The 17,477-nt window shown below is 39.0% G+C and overlaps 2 protein-coding genes across 4 annotated transcripts in view; one reads left to right on the top strand and one right to left on the bottom strand.

The window, feature by feature from the left end:
- The window catches only part of cenpp (centromere protein P), a 91,326-nt gene that overhangs the window by 45,394 nt on the left and 28,455 nt on the right, over positions 1-17,477 (top strand). The gene's annotated exons all lie outside the window — the stretch shown is intronic.
- aspn (asporin (LRR class 1)) lies at positions 2,009-11,924 on the bottom strand. Its single transcript, XM_051415605.1, has 8 exons — positions 11,600-11,924; positions 7,569-7,835; positions 7,136-7,248; positions 6,414-6,627; positions 5,222-5,332; positions 4,906-4,999; positions 4,326-4,464; positions 2,009-3,271 (listed from the first exon to the last, which is right to left on the bottom strand). Exons 2-8 carry the CDS (start codon positions 7,789-7,791, stop codon positions 3,074-3,076), a joined length of 1,092 nt encoding a protein of 363 aa, XP_051271565.1. The 5' UTR covers positions 7,792-7,835; positions 11,600-11,924; the 3' UTR covers positions 2,009-3,073.

The following is a 17,477-nucleotide window of genomic DNA, read 5'->3' on the forward strand; positions in this document are numbered from 1 at the left end:
AAGCAAATAACATGGGCTACTCCAATGGCACCACACAAGCAAAATGTCAGCTGGGATTGGCTTCAGTTGCCCCACGACCATCTTAAAGATAAGTGGATTGGATGAATGGATTAAAATAATACTGTTCTTCCTGAAAATGCTGACAAAAAAACAATAAAGAAAGGCTTTTATAGATTATTTACTTTTTGAGTATAAACACGCAGGCCATTCAAATTAAAAAACAAACCAATTCTTACAGCTGTAAAAATTTCCAGGAACATACAAATACCCATTATCAAGCTCAATCTGGTTTACTCAGTTTTACTGGTTTTTATTGATGAGTCTGAACAGATCTCCAGAATGTGGTCTGGATGAGTCCTGTGCGCCATCTGTTCATTAAAAATTGGCCTACATGGGAACTTTATTGTGTTGGTGGATACTTTTGAAATATTGGGGGAATGAATCAATGGTTTAAAGATTTATTTGTTTTTCTTTACCACACGCTTTCATTTTTTCCTCACCATATTAATCGCTAAAAAGATTTCCTGCCATCCAGTGAGTTTGTATTTTAAACATTCCTCCTGTAACAGTTTCTGATGGCTACCCATAACTGTAATACATAAGACAACAGTCCTGGATCAGGGCTACCTTCAACCCTGCACACATTTACGTGGCTCCATCTTTAGAAATTACTTTTTGAAATTAATTGTTGTAAATGAGATACCAAAGCTGTCAGGCTGAATTGTGTAGATAAAATAATATACAAGACATAGTTCTATGTGATGAAAAGTATTTGGCATAAGTAGAAAAAATGTAAATACTATATTTTACTGTATTAATGAAATGTTGTAGCATTTACATGACTCTCCTCCTTTAACTATTTTCCAGATAAGTCTGGCTACTAGAGAGTTCCTCATTTTAGAAGTAGTAGTAGAGTAGAATGACTTGGCAACCATAACCATAGCAAAGCATTGGAAACCCACAGCATAATGGAATTTAATTTTAAAATGGTCCCCTATATTGTCCTGCAGAATAGAAGGACAGTCTCCCAGGAAGCCACAGTTTCTCAACACTATAGACTTCTGAACCAATCACTCGTGGGTGTCCTCCTTCTGGATCAATCTCCTGACCTCCACTGACACCAAGAGAACTGTGTGTAACTCTTTAGTGTGCAGTGACATCTGCTGGTAGATAAAGGAATTGCTGAACTGGTCTTTATCAGCCTCCTACCAGAGAAACCAGCGCTGGTCCCAGTAAAAAATATTAAGCTGGAGTGAGAGTGGAAACTGGTTCTCAACTGATCTGAACTGGTTCTAAACTGATTACTTATTATTTTTACCAACAAAGACACTGGCTGAACCTCATAATAAACTAAACAAGGCATTCTTCAGGACAATATCACGGCTGTACCCCCTAAAGCAAGTCGAAAGTGGTTATCAAGAAGAAACATTACTTAGGGTTAGTGTTGAAACGGAAGTTGATTAATTGACTAGTCGATCAAAAGCAGTTTGATAGTATTGATAATCTTTTCATTATTTAAGTAATTTTTCAAGCAAAAATGCCAAACATTTGTTGGTCCCAGCTTCTCCAGTGTGAAGATTTTCTGGTTTTGTATATCATTGTAAACTGGATATCTTTGTTGGTTGGTCAGTACACAGTCATTTGAAGATGTAGACGTAGGCTCTGAAAACCTTTGATTAACATTTTTCACTATATTTAAATTTAAGCTTTTTAGTTGCAGCTCTTCTAAGAATTCAATCCACATAACAGAACTTAATTAATTCAATAAAACTACAGTATGTAGAGTTGGTGATTTCTGATCTTCAGTAACCTTTTAGGTTGTTTTCTTTCTCCTACTATCTTTACAAAGGGTACCTTGCCCATTTACTTTTGCCAATGCTTCGTTTTATTCAAGCTTTGTCTGATACATTAGGTCAAATCTATTCATAGAGCCTAAAATCACAAGTTTCTCCTAGAGGACAAGAGAATTTGAACACACTTTCATTTTGACAAAAAGTAAAGACATAAATGGGGAGGTGTTCCAGGTTTTATTTAAAGACATACTAAATAAATATAGCACCATTTCAGAAACATCACTGGAGGAAACAGGGACATGTTTGTAAAGAAGATGCTTTCAGACATTCCAGGTTGGGAATTACATTACCTCCTAATAATTTCAGTGATAACTGTAGTTCACTTGGTTACTATAGTTCATTAAAACCAATTCACGTTTTGGGTTTACATCAATGTATAGTCCAGTCTGACAAGTAGCTTTCAGCCTCTAAATACAGACAATACAGACATGCACTGAGATGATATAAAACATCCACATAAAGACAGACATCGGGCTTCAAAGTGACTTATTGCACTCAATAATGCCATTTTCATACATTGACTCTACAGACTTATGCTGGGAGGGATGTCTTATCTTCTCTTATCTATAGCCTATAGTGACATTGTAATTATCATAAACAATGTCTCAACTTTAGAAAGGCTTAAATATAATATGTAAGAAAATTACAAAAGAGGAAAAAAGTCAATTTTACAAACTTACAGCTAATCTACTTAAGTCAAGTCATTGGGTGGTTTTGCTCAAAAGGTGACCAGAGGGAGGCGCTTTATTCCTGGGAAAGTTCATACAGCAAACTTTGAGGGACAAATGATAAGGATCACCTTACAGAATATACCTCACAAAGGTAGGCAGGGTTCTTGTGCTGAATTTCATTATAATGTACATTTGTTCATGTTATTACATCCATCCCCTGTATACTTACTGAAACTATTGTCTTAGTGTAGTAGCTTATGGTTTAATATTCATTTTGTGCAACAACATCCAGACTACATTTCTTTTTTTTCTTTTTTCCCCTGGCCAAGAACTTCTATGTGTAAATTGAACCAGCATTCAACATGTACTACAGTTTCTAATATACATCAATATAATGACTTGTTTTTCTAATTTCCTGAACAGCTTGCACTTTAGGAATGCACATATCTATCCAAATTATTTCCAGCTCCTTCCTTATACTGTAACTAAAGATATTGGCAGTTCTCCATTTCTGAGCTGTCTGGAACGCATTGTTTTAACTCCCTACTTCTACTTTCTGAAGTTTCCGAGCTGAACGCCCCTCCGTCCGGTCACACAGCGAAAGGTGGCTGGCTGGATGTCCCAGTATTTAACAGGATTGGCAAACAGACTGATGCCTGTGTACAGGTTTTTCTTGACATTGGGCCTGATGGGACAGAAGTCGTTGACTCCAACACTGCTGATTTTGTTGCCATGGAGAAAGATCACCTAAACAGACAAGAGATGATTTGTTTTTAATCAGACATTCTTCTGCCTTGTCAGTAAACCAACCACGATAAGGAGTTCTGTTCTAATGCTGCTTAACTGCTACCTTGGAAAATCACAACCTTTTAGATCAGAAGAGAAAGACTGGAACAGTCTGAGTTGCAAGTTAAAAAATTCGGCATTATTGTATCTCCAGGTTGACCTGAAGGAAACTCCTAATGTGAAAGCAGTAGTATATATAGTATAAGTTACATATTAAAGACTTTGTTTTTAGCTGCCCTTTCTGCAACATCTATGTAAGCTACACTATGAGATTTTGGGAAAAAGTGAAAACTTTAGGTATCTTGTGAGGGTAAGACGAAGTGACAAGTGGATTGTTGTAGCATCAGCAGTGAAGCAGGTGCTGTACTGGTCTTTGGTGGTAAAAAGGGAGCTGAGGTTTAAGCCAAAGTTCTTGATTTAGTAGTCGATTTATGTTCCAACCCTCACATACAATGGTGAGCAAAACAATGAGATACTGTACTTTAGTGGATACAAGCAGCCAGAATGAGTTTTTCTCTGCAGGGTGAATGGGCTCAGTTTTCAGAGACAAAGCGGACGTGCAAACATCTGGAAGGAGCTTGGAGTAAAACAGCTGCTCCTTCTCAGTGAGAGGAAGATTGATTAAGAGCACTTGAGGTGGTTTAGTCATGAGATCCGGATGCCTCCATCTGGGTTTTTTTTTACTTGTACATGGGAACCTCGGGAAACTCTAGGATGAGTTGGTGGACATGGCTGGGTAGATGGAGGTCTGGGCTGCATACCTGATTTATTTTACCCTTTGCCACTGCAACTTTTGTCATTCTAGTTTGATCTCCATGCATAAAGAGAAAAAAATCGACCTTGTCGACCAACACCTCTGGTCGCAGTGGCTATCAGAAGCCCTTCCCTCAGAGTGGGGTTGCCAGCTTTGAGCCCTGTCCTAACTTTACTGTTAGCTAAACCCAGCAGACTTTGTCAGTTTTGTGACATGCACTTTAATCTACTAATACTGATAGTTGCAGTGTCTATATCTCACCTGAAGGTAGCGAAGGGAGCTGAGGCCTGGTGGGATCTTTTTCAGGCGGTTGTTGTCCAGGTGGATCTCCCGGACGTTCGGGATGGTGACAAAGCTGCCATTTTCTACAAACTTGATCTGGTTAAAACCCAGTCTTAGCCTGTAAAGGTGGCAAATAAAAGTTGACAGGAATCACTACTTGTGAATAACAATCATCAAAGTGACAAAAATAGATTTACATATCAAATACCAAAAAACAAACATACCTATATTTAAACTTCCCATTCTGAGTTACACATAAACAGAGCCACTGCATGGCGATGAAGATAAAAAGTGAATTTCTGAATTGCAGACCTGGCAGCTTAGAGGACACAAATACTGTTATACTGTTAAATGAAGTAGGTATGTTCAAATTGTATTAACATACACAGACAACGTGATGTTTTCTGGTGTCAATTTTACCTTTGAGTATTAACAGTGAATGTTTGTCATGTTTACCAGCAAACATTCAATATACAGTAAATAAGAAACAGATTAAATTGAACAATAGACTGCACAAAATCTTGGCTTATTGGAAAATATTAGTTTCAGGGGTATTCACCTCTGCAGATTTTTATATCTGATGAAGTCTTCTACTTCCACCTTAGAGATCTTGTTGTAGTCCAAGTTCAACTCAGTGATAGAGGATGGGAGGGCTGGGAGATACAAAACACATCAAACATAACTAATGTTAAGGATAGATTATTTAAAAAACATACCTGATAAACCAGTGTGTTATATTAAAATATATTAGCAGAGTTTATGCTTCATTTAGTTGTGCAGTTGTGCATAAGACTGTATGTGGGTGAATGAGGGGGGAAGGAAAGGCACCATTCCTTTGTTTAAATCAGTAGAACATGAGGTGAGTGATATTTTACCTTTTGGTACAGCAGTTAGTTTGGCCTCTGCTATACCAATATACAGGGAAGACAAGCCATTAAAAGCTCCCAGCTCAATTCCAGCATTGGTCAGAGGGTTGGCGCCCAGCTCTGTTTGGACAAGCACAAAAAAATCTGGTTGAATTATTAATGATTAATTATATCTCCTGATTATGGTAGAGAACATACATCAAGTGAATCACAGTAGTCAGTTGCTCTTAGATATATGGTAAACTTTGTTTACATATCTATGAATACAATTCATCTAGAAAAAATCTTAAAAAAGCCTACAATAACTTGTCAGAAACTGCTGTGGTGTCTGTCTTTCATCAGTCATTCCGATTCAGCCCTATTTTGTAAATGAGAGTGACTTCTAACAGTGTTGCATGTTAAGTAACACTTTACAGGGCCTTTTAGTGAGTGATTAATTAGACTGAACTGTACTAAAAACCTATGAAGTCCCTGATATACTCCAAATTAGATCTGGATTTGGGCAGCAGGGCCAACATGGATACAGTTCTGTACTTACTGCCTGTTTGGGCAATTGTTCTTATATATGTACAGTCAGTTTGGTTCTCAGCATATTCCTCATGCAGACCCTTGCAGACATGACCAGATAACATTTCAGAAAACCTTATCAGGAAAGAGGTCGGTGTGGATGATTGTATATGTAAAGTGTCTGACTTTGACACCTCAAAGTTAACATTCCTTTAACCATGACTACAATCCTTGCTTTACCTTTACCATCTTGGTTGCCTAAATTTAACTACACTTAAACCAATAAGAAGTGTCTGACTTTGATGCTAGAGGCCAAGGTTTGCATCCCATCTCCTAACAACAGTCAGTGTTATTTCTTTTAACCATTAGCATCATCTTTCCCTAGCCTTAACCAAGTAGTTTGGCTTGTCTAAACTTAACCAAACCTTAACCATACAGGTGGCATATCAGAAAACACTCATATGATTAAATGGTCATTTTGGAAGTGCAGATTACCATTCAACCAAAAGACTACAGTGTAGCAGTTTATTCATTACTTTTAAAATGTTTCTAAATCATTATTAAATCAATAAAACACCTGCTGCAGTGTTTGGGTTGAATAAATATCTCTCATAGGCAAAGAACTGGACAGCCCTGGTCTTCAAGAACACTGATTGTTGCTAATCTGATACAGAGAATTGAAACCATGTCGTACCCAGCACATGGAGTTTCCTCAGGCCTTTAAACGCATTCTCCTGGATTCTGTTGATCTTGTTTTCATGGAAGCGGAGCTCGATGACATTGGGAGGCAGGTTTGCCGGGATCTCAGTCAGCATATTGTAGGAGAGGTACAGCAATCTGAGATGGTCCATGTTTCTGAAGGCCTTGGGGTGAATCTTAGAGATCTTGTTGTTGATCAGAAACAGGCCCTGTTGTGGGATAAATTAATCAGAATAAATAATAATAAAGTAGATTCAAACTGTTTTTCTGCTCTTCTAATAGCAGGTGTAAGGATGGAACAGTGGCACCATTTAACGCTGGATCTCAACCTCAACCTTCAGATTGTTCTCACTCTTCGCTTTGATACAGCACAGTATGATAGTTTTAAGTTTGATTTGGTCTGGTTAATTCCCAGCTGGGAAAATATCAGCTTGAACAAAGACAGACCCGCTGTTGCAGCCCCAACTCCTCAACTGGAGTTTCGAACAGAAAGACATTCATCTCGTAAGGCTGCAGGCTGCATGTAGGCTGATATAGAATTGGTTGGAGATGTGAACCTATTTGCACTCCTTTATTTTCATCAGATTGATTTATGTAATTCTTTACTTAGTTAACTTCAGACAAACCTAATGTTTAGATCTGTTTAATGTCAACAGGAGCAGGATGTGGTGTCCATTTGTATGTGAAGAGTAAACCAGTTCTGAATGTTTCTCTTACATGAAGCTTGTGGAGGCCTTTGAAGTCGTCCTCCATGATCTCAGTGATATCGTTGTTTTGGAGGTCTAGGATCACAGTGTCTTCAGGAATCTTCTCAGGAACAGAGATCTGACCTGTTGGCAGAAACAAGAATGGGTGATTAAAGATCAGAGCTAATGCAACACCTGTGTGTTACATATAAAATACAGAGATGCACAGGTGAAGAAGTCATAGTAGTCTTTCTGACTCAAACTCTGCCATCTCAGGTCTCAAATAGTGACATATCAGGAGAACATACATGGTCATAGATGAAAAATCAGCAAGTCTACAACTTAAAATTAGATTAAAGAACAAGCCTTTATCAATATCTATGAAGGTAGCTCAAGGTGTCTTTCAACAGACTGTGTTTACAGTAACGTGTATCCAGATATGTTCATACTGTGTGTGCTCTAACCCTGGTCGGAGCACTGCACCACTCTGGGTGAGCAATTGCAACCAGGTGGACAGTTCTCATCATCATAATCGTCATCATCGTCGTCGTCGTCCTCATCGTCATCCTCATCACTCGAATCAGCCATCATGACGTCATAGTTTCTCATGAATTCCATGACATTGATTGGCTGGTAGGGTTTGGCATTGCCTAGTGCCAGCAGGCAAAGCAGGAGGAAGACCCTCATGGTTTTATTAGGAGACTGGTCAGTGAAACAGCAACCAGGAAGAGCTGTAGGAGAAGACAGAGGTTAGGTTAGAGCAGAGCCGGTGGGAGTAAGTTAGCTTTGATGTGTAAACTCGATGACTGTATTAATTTCAAAGCCATCCTGAGAAAGAAGAACTCCTACACAGTGTTTGAAAACAGAACAAGGAGGAGTTTCACAGCGCACATCTGTTTTTCGCACCCATAGTGGGGTCAAGCTATTAGTTCCTCATAGATCATTTTTAATCAAACTAAGAAGAACAAAAATTGTCATTTCAAACCGTGCAACTAATTAAACAAGCAGACTTACACATTATGTGCTGTGAGCCCTAAAGTGACAGTAGTGTCATCCAACTGCACAAGTGACTCCAGTGTTAACTGAGACCAGAAATGTCAGGAGAAAAACAGAAAAGGGGACTTTTTAGCTCACTCTGTTTCCCATAATTTTGACATATGGGACACAGATTTTACAGCAACATGTTTAGCCGAGTAAACTCTCTCACAATTTTAAAATCTAGGTTATAGGAATTACCCTCTCTGAGAGATAACCTAAAGTTTCAGTGGTGCCTTTCACCTTAATCTCTATTACATCAACTGTCTGATGGAGGAGACATTCAGCAGTTACCATCACAATGGCAGCCTTTATTTCCAGGTGGGGACATTTGGCTGATTAGACTGCTTCTCTGATCACAGTAGTTTTTTTTACAGATAAAAACAGCTGTTAAACTCCTTTCATTGCTTCCAGCCTCTTACGTGAATCAATGATCGACCTGGCCCAGAAGACCCTTGGCAGTTAACTGCAGTTAGTGGATTGTTAAATGGCGTTGCACACACACACACACACACACACACACACACACACACACACACACACACACACACACACACACACACACACACACACTGATACATATACACACCCAGTAATACACATACAAACAACTCAGTACACAGCAACTCACTGCAGTGCTTATGGCTTAGACCTCAGCTGTCTTACCTTCATTCCAAGTAAAACACTTCACTCTCTATACACTTGAGCTCATTGAAAAAAAACTATTTCTAATTTCATTTTATTTATTTATTTATTTAACTAATTTCAACACCTTTCATCCCTTTCCTACTATTCTAACTCTTTATAGTCCCTCAGCTGCTCCTTTATTTAAAGATCCAGTGTGTAACATTTAGGCGACACTATTGGCAGAAATGGAATATAATATGAATAGGTATGTTTTCAGCCGCCATGTTTCTACAGTAGTCCAGAATGCACAAACCAAACACTGACTCTAGATATGGACTGTCACATTTTTCACGAGTTTCCTGTCCAGTGTAGTTCCTCTTTTACACTTCACAGCCGGTTCTTATTCCCAGGTTGTAAGCGGTGCTCAGTTAGTTGCAATCTGCAACTTCAACCGCTAGATGCCACTAAATCCTCCACACTTGTCCTTTAAAGTCAATGCATCAAGCAATACAGTTCAGCTTCAGCTTTTCAGCAGCCAGCAATCCCACCACAATTTCTTCAGGTATTGAACTCTTTAGTTATTGTACTGAAGTACAGTACTTAAATAAATATACTTAGTTGTCCTGGTGGCTTCCATGGTAGCAAAAGGCAAGCATTTGGACAGTGTTTTTTCCCTGCACCTGGTGTTCCTAGTCTGGGAACCAGACAGATCTCCCGAGCTTATGACGTTTCATTTGCTCTGGCAGATGCGTCCGGGCCACCCTTCCATTCAAACTGAATTCCACCAATCCTGGATCATCTGGTCGAGACCAGTCGTAAACATTTATTTAATATAGGGCGGGTTTTATACGATGATTGACAGAGGACTGTCCGCAGTCCAGATTTGAAAAGGCTCGTCACAAGTTTTGCTGCTCTGATTGGTTGTTGCATTCAGTCTGAAGGTCGGTCCAGTGCAACGCCCCAGGCTCATGAAACTCAGATCAAGCTGTCAAATTAGGCAGTGTTGATCAAATATGAATCAAGATTCTGTTACTATATTAGTGGTGGCGAATTAGTCTGACAATGGTTTTCCTATAAACTTCTGTAGACTCTGGAGTATTGGAGCCATACTGTATAAAACTTCAGTAGCCGTTATGCTAAACAGTGCTAATTTTACCTCAGACCCACCAAAGCTGTTTTTAGAGCTCCTGCTGAGTTTCTGTTTTACAGCCCCAAATTAGCCTGATTTAGGAATGTATTACTAAAACAGTGCATGGTGAAAGGGCATGCAGAGTTTCTGAAGTGATCGGTTTCAGTAACTGCTGCTCTTTTTTTTTTCAATCAGTTTTTCCATGAAGCTCTGAGAACCTCCACTGGAAATGGGTTCTTGCAGCCAACATAAATGTTTCTCCAGCTCTCACCTATTCAGCATCTGTGGTGATTCACAAAATGATTTATATATCTTCCTCTGTTACACATTCATACAGCCTGCAGAGAGAGACTGAGATTGTCTGGTTGCGTGTGTCTAGTAATCTTGATGGATTTTGAGCCCTTCAGTTGAGCAGTCAGTCCACCCACAAATATGTGGCGGTGGTCGAGCATCCTGCTACAACAGCAAATACCGCTCAGCACAGACCCTTCCTCTGCACCCACACTGTCTTTTGTTCCTCATGTGCTCATTTAGTACAAAAGAGGATGTTTTCTTGATGTATGTTTTGCAGCTTGGTGGGGGTTTTGCTTTAGCAACTGGGTGGTAAGTTAGAGCTGATTCTCCTATTGTTGTGCTTTCTTGAAAACCGTTCCAGTTAATCTGACTTGACTGCAGTTAGACTGGTGCAGAGTTTTTGTTCACAGTTTGAATTATACTCAGTTATTAGTTAGAGGTTTGCATTTCATAAAATTTAATAATTTAATAATCAAATAATCTATCAATTATTGGGTTAATCATTAAGTCTATAAAATGTCAGAAAATAGTGAAACATCCCAGTTAAACAGAACGCAAGACAACATGTCTTGTTTATGTCCGACCAACAGTCCAAAATCTAAATATATTTAGTTTACAGTGATGAGAAAAACAGCAAATCCTCACATTGGGCAAACTAGAACCTGAAAATATTTGGTCAAGTTAAAAAGTCAAAAATTGTTGCTTTTAAAATGGTAATTTTTCTAATTGACAGTTAATTGATGAGCAAAAGTATTGTTAACTGACTAACTAATTAATTGTTTCAGTACACATACTAGTGTAAAATCTGCTTTGTACTTGAAGTAATTTTTGAAATTTGAGGTGATTGAGACAATTTCCCTCATGTGTTTGTATTTACGAGATTGTTATGACTGTACTCCATGGAAAATTACTTAGCATTTCTTTCAAATGAGATCAACTTGAACCAAGACTCCAGCCAAGTAACACATAAATGACCACTGCATTTAGTATAAAACCCAACTATTAAACATCACCTTCCCTTCAGATTTTGCCCATTATCTAGTTCACCTAAGTGTGACCCACAGATAACATTCCTGTAAACTGATCTTGTTGTGCTCTTTAAGTTGCATACAAATCTAACTCACTCAGAAATAATTGCATTTAAAATATTCTCCCTTAAAAAACATCAGTTTTTCCCACAATACAGACTTAGATTAGCTGGTAAAATTAAGATTTTCAGACAAGAATTTGCAGCCTAGTCCTGTTTCTCCACTGAAATGCCTCTACCACCTTGAAGGTATTCAGCAGACGTCTTGTAAACTGCCATAAATACCAGATGCTGCATTCTCTGAAAATAAAATAAGCCAGACTAGTTAAAAACTTAAAAAGATGAGGCAGTTGTTTTGTTAATAAATCCAGGGTGTGTCCTACCTCAGCAGTCAGGTGTGTTTGTGTCCTGGTTTAAACCCCACGCAGTGAGCAGAGCAGCTGCAGGGTCCAGCTGGAAGGCTGAGAGTTGGATCCTCAGTCAATACATTCCCAGTGAACGGAGAACAGCATCACCCTCTCTCTCCAGGAAGAAAAAAAAAACGGCCCCCAGAACACCCCCACCGACGGAAAAACCTCTGCTGTTAGGGTGAGAGGTTCAGTTTCAGTTAAGAGCTCTTCACTCCCTCTGTGATCCCAACTGTACGTCTCAGGGACTCAGGTTTGAAAAGGCATTGTTTGGGACTTTAGTCATGTGCTTTTCATCAGGAGCTTTGAAGTGATGCCAGGATAATTAGCTTCAGACTCCTGAATGCTGAAGTCTTTATATAGAACGTACTCGTAGGTCTGTCACCTCCCCTCGCTTCTCGGCCGGCTGCCATATTAAATATTTTACATCAACATGAATGGGTCCTACACTAAGGCCTGTTGGCACTGGGTTAAACAAGAATAGAGGGACTGTACAGCTGCTGAAGCTGTTTGGGTTTTCTCAGTGAAACATCAAATGTTAGGACGAAGGTGAGCCGAGCCTGCCAGGGAGTTATAGGATGATGCCATCTGTCATTAAGTTTGAGGTGTTCCTTCATCTGGCTGCTCCTTAGTAACTGACCTCCCCAAACAAAGAACTGAGGCTGCCATGTTGACCTACACAATTTAATGTCTCATTTTTTACGTGAAATTTAAGCCCCTTTTTTTATGCACCTTGTTATGTTCTGCCAATATTGCTTGTTGGTCATATGTCTGAAAAATCATGCATCAAAAATCATCACATAAAAGGCTCTAAGATTTCAGTTACACTTCTTTCACAGCTCAATGTCGTCAAAATATTGATGCTAATTTCTAGAAAAGTCTTAACCAACTAGGAATACCTGGCATAAACACAGAGGCAATTTAAAATTTACAAGTTACCAGTGAGAACTGGGAGCTTTCTGTTTATGTTGTGGTAGATTTCCTCCTTAATTAGAAAGCAAAGCCAGGAGAGGAAGAAGAGAAACAGAGATGATGCTTTTAACATCCAGTCAACATGATTTGTTTTGTGTTGTCTCCTATCTTAACAAGACACGACTAAAGCTTTACGTTTAAGGCAGAAATGATAAATACCTCCCAGGAATGGAAAAGCTAACAGGAGCTTGCTCCCTCGGGGGTTCACGTGTTATACTATTCCTTTTTCCAGTCAGTGCTGGTATTTTCTGCTGAGCTGAGCTGGAACGGCATTCTGAGGCACAACTTATGGCAGAGCCAGACCATCCAAATATGCCCTGGTTTGGCAGTCAGACCAACCGAAATGGGAGCGGGTCTGTGTTCTGGTTTCAATGCATCTCCTCGATGTGGAAATCATATTTTCCAAACCATCAAGAGATCTGGTTAGATGATTATCTCATCGACAAGGAGCCTGCTGAACTCTCCCATGTTCAACACACTCTGTGAAAGAAATGTCTTTCTTTTTAAGCATCTTAAGCTTGTTTTTATCACCAGCAGTTTCCAACTCTCCAAGAAAACTGAAAGTAGTAATTAGTAATAGTATTTCTAATGCAATATTTTGTTAAAACTCAGTTATATTTACAGGATTTTTTCTTCTCATTTCATTTAGGCTTCATATTCAGCCGCTTGTGAAAAAACTGAAGATACAGTTCCATTTAAATTTAAAACCTTTTGCATAACAAACCTGCTTCAGTCTCTAAGCTAAAAAGAGTCTTGTTTGTACAAATTTCTCTCTGATGGTGGACAATTGGGATGTCCTGTTCTTGCTTGCATCTCCTTCGTGCTTTCATGCTTTGGGCAAGATTTATCACTAACAATAAGGTTCTCACTTTTCCTAACTGTCCGCATTTGTTTAAAGCATTGGCACACTCTTCAGTTTTCATCATCAAATGTGCAAACCCGGGCATCCTGCTGGCCAATGGGTTTAAGCACTTCGTTGTTTGTGAATTTCAACACTGAGTTGAGCAGTGCCTCAATTACAGTGTAAAATACTATTATCTGATATGTAAGCAAGTTCACATTTATGGTTCTCCTGTTAAAACCTCAGGCTCAGTTTCCACTGCCTCATAATCACAGCTTCTTAGCTCTGTTGAAACAATACTCTGTTAAGAGCCAGATTTTAAGATTAAAGGATACCATTTTCACAAACATTGCAGTGATTTGATTAGACCCTGATGTAAACCTGCTTGAGAGTTTTCTGCTTTCTCTGCACTATGGGAGGACACAGGCTTTGTTCTCCACTGTACAAACTACAAAAGGAAACTTTAAAATGTTGAAGTTTTGTTTTAAGCAGGACGTTTGTCGTGCTGTCATCTTCTCTTCAGGGGGATGTTGTGCATGAAAACCTCATATTTCTCAGCTGACTGGTCTGCCACAGAGAGATTTAATTCGGTAGCTTTAATAGTCCAAAGAGGGAAATGGGTTTGTGGTTATGAAAAAATACATGGCGTAATTGTTGGAATTACTGTATTCAAACTGCAAATTAAATGTTAGAGATTATTTCCTGATGGGTGATGGTCTGTGTTCCTGATGGGAGGCGGTCAGGATGTCTCTTGTCTCTCAGGACCTCATACTTTCCAACCCATCAGACGTCTGTGACGGCTCTGGACCGGCTGGAGCTTGTTGTACTCTTATATTGACAAGAATTTCCTCCAGCTGAGCGTTTTAAATCTGTGAGTCACCGGGGCAACTTGCAGGGTGACGGTGCCAAGGAGTTGCCTCAGCGGTGCTGTTGCTTTCGTGCCACAGGAACATCTTGTTGCCAGGAAACATTTTAATAGAGCTGTGACAGGGTCACAACTCTGCTATTACCTGCTGCTGGGGGTGTTAGACGAGACAGGCTGCACAACAGACCAGTGTCCACCATTCTCAGACTTTACCATGACTTCACCTCACCATGAGTCCACCTGACGAAGGAATTTTTGAGGCTTGCAATTCCAATATTTTTATTTTTTTATTTTATTTATTTTTTAATCTGGAAATTATAAATATTGTGCATAGGCGTCATTCTGAGAGTAGTCTGGAGCTTGGGCACCAACAAGTAATTGGGAGCACACAGAGCAAAATCATAAAGGAGGCTCACAATATTATTATATAGTAACGTCATCTAAGCCAGATAAATAGAAGATTGGACATTGTGTCGTTGCAGTGAGTTTTAATTATGACCTCAACTAGAGTCCCAAGCTATAGTTACAGCTCAGGTAGGTAATATATTTCAGAAGTATTTTTGTTATATACATATATTATATATACATATATTTTTATATCCTAAAAGGAATTGATAAATGTTCTGAAAAAAGTGAAAAGAATCCTGTATCTGAGGCTGTTGCAGGCCTGTATTAAGACGTCTGTCTACCTGCATGCAATTTGCTCTCATTGCACATGACCCAAGTCTTCCACAAGGCTAGGCCGATATATTGCTAAAATAATCTTCTTGGTGTAGTTTGACAATCCCACTATGTTTATATTTTAATGTAAGGTGCCTCTTCTTGCATTTTGTATCTTGTTCATTTGACCTAATTTGCTATGTAGATGTTCGTTAAACAAGCACACAATAACTTTTAAACTGAAGTGGGTGCAAAGTGAGTTGAACAATAAAACACGTTCTGTCCATTAAGTTTTTAATGAAGGTAACAGGACACAGTGGAAGCTGAAAAGATTTACTGTGAACATTATTGACATTAGCAACTTCAGTCTGTCATTGTGAGCCTTTGATATTAGTTCTGTTATAAGATTGTATATTTTGGTATTAAATATGGGGGAAATGCAAACAGTGTTTCATTCGTACACTTTAGATCACAATACATTTCAACTCTGTTCCTCATTTTGAAGAGTTCTTTGAAAGGTGTCTGTTAGAGGGTTCTCCCAGGAAATGTTTCTTCAGACCACATAGTCCACATACCTATACTCATCTCCATGAAACTCTATTGGAAACCCTCTGATAACCACAGTCCCCACTCAACAATGAACGCTACGTAAACACGTCAACTGCACAGAGAGAGTCTGAGGTGAAATAGAAGTTACATGCATGTAACCCTAGTTAGTATATACGCAGCCCTCCGTCACTCTATATCACAAAGTGAAGGAAAATCATTACTGTAGGGAGGGTAATTAAAGGACAATACGATACATGTGCTCATTGTTGTGAGACCCTCAAAAGTCTGAATCTGACACTGTACTATAAATCAAAACCAAACAATAAGAGGTTCAATAATAATTCCAGTTTAACTGCACCAGAGGATAAAAAATGTAAAAGATGAAGGAAATGGGCCGATATGTCATTATATCTTCTGTCTCATAACTAAGAAACTGAAAAATTCATGTAAATTTGTGACCAAAACTACAAGAGTCAAGTCTCAAATAATTCATCCTGTTATGAAGCTGAATGAAAGTCCAATTATTTGTACCTGATGAAATACCTGCTCAGTACTGAATTTGAGAGTGCATTGGTCAGCTATATGTCCTCTTCCTGAGGAGCATTGATGTTGGTCATGTGAACTAGTGACTATTAGATTGTTCCTTCTTGTACTTGAGACTGATGAATGCAGCAGCCGTTCATGTTGGCAGACGGGAAGAATTCTCTCCTTTCTACAGGAAAACCTTTGATCTCTCAGCTTCGGCTCATTGGAAGAAAGTTTTCCAGCTGAAGTACGAAGAGATGACGACCGCCAGCATCTAGAAACTGACCAGACATTACTGATTGTTGTTTTTATTGCTTTTCTACTTTTAGGTTTATTTTTGTCTGCATATAATTACCTAATATTTCCAATTTGTCTTCCCCAAGAAGGAGCTGAGGTTTTTGTCCTCTTCACATTTGAGCTTTTCTGTTCCAATCGTCCTTTAGATCTGTCTGCTACTGAAGTAAATGATCCTAAGCCTCGGGCTTTCAGAGGAAAATATTATGATAAAGTTGGCTTTCAGCTCTGATAATTACAGCTTTCATTGGATGTGTATTGCATGAGGACAGACAACATGTGATGCAAAGATTATCACATTTCAGCATGACATATTCTTTAATAATCATTATGGCTCCACCTCCTCCCTGAGGCCTGAGGTGTTAATTTGATAACATTAAAGTAAATGAATGGACTCCTCAAACTGGATGTGCTGACAGTGTAGGGGATCAGGAAATCCAGTGGAATATAGCCTAAACTTCTGTCTGGATATGTGACTCATACTGTACACCTCACAGGTTGAATATTTGCATTCACTGTCAACATGCGTCTAATCCTAAGAAACCTCAAGTTGTTGTACAGTGTTCCAGATGTAAACATCAGACTTATGTAGCCTCGTTCCAGACCTCTGAATCACCACTCTGACTTTCTTCATCATTTCAAATAGGTCTGCTGTAGTGCTCCTTGATGGCAGTTCCTAGATTATCAGGCTGTGACTTATAAGAATCATGAAATCTCGCCTTTTTGTTGTACATTTTTAGAGAAGGTTAACTTATATTAGTAGGGGTGACATTGATTGAATCTGTTTGCTTCTATGAACCTGATAACAAATATCTGTGGAGTCATTATGCTCTGCTAAGTAAGAGAGCCGATATATTCCAAAATGGACTCAAATGTGGTCCAAAATTAAAACCTACCAAGCACCAAATGTGGGTAAATTTTGGGTTTGACAGAAAAGAGTGGCTGGTAAATAATCTGGAATCCCAGCGATGCCAGGTTTACATCGCTACAGTTTTTACGTGTACCACTGAGACTAATGTGAACCTCGATGTCAGCCGTACATATCACAACAACAAATCAAATCAAAGCAGCCTACTACTATTTAATGCTTTCTACATAATGTCGTTCTATGTTTTTGCCCTAAGAAACATCTCCGTTACTAGAGATGC

Source organism: Dicentrarchus labrax, unplaced genomic scaffold (genome assembly GCF_905237075.1).
Source record: "Dicentrarchus labrax unplaced genomic scaffold, dlabrax2021, whole genome shotgun sequence".
Lineage (NCBI taxonomy): Eukaryota > Metazoa > Chordata > Actinopteri > Moronidae > Dicentrarchus > Dicentrarchus labrax.

Excerpts from the sequence above, each read along its gene's own strand:
- aspn (XM_051415605.1), bottom strand. The coding sequence starts at position 7,791 with ATGAGGGTCTTCCTCCTGCTTTGCCTGCTGGCACTAGGCAATGCCAAA. Across the intron at positions 6,628-7,135 it reads AAGGCCTCCACAAGCTTCAT|GGCCTGTTTCTGATCAACAA; the intron begins GTAAGAGAAACA and ends ATCCCACAACAG. Across the intron at positions 5,000-5,221 it reads ACTAACTGCTGTACCAAAAG|CCCTCCCATCCTCTATCACT; the intron begins GTAAAATATCAC and ends TGTATCTCCCAG.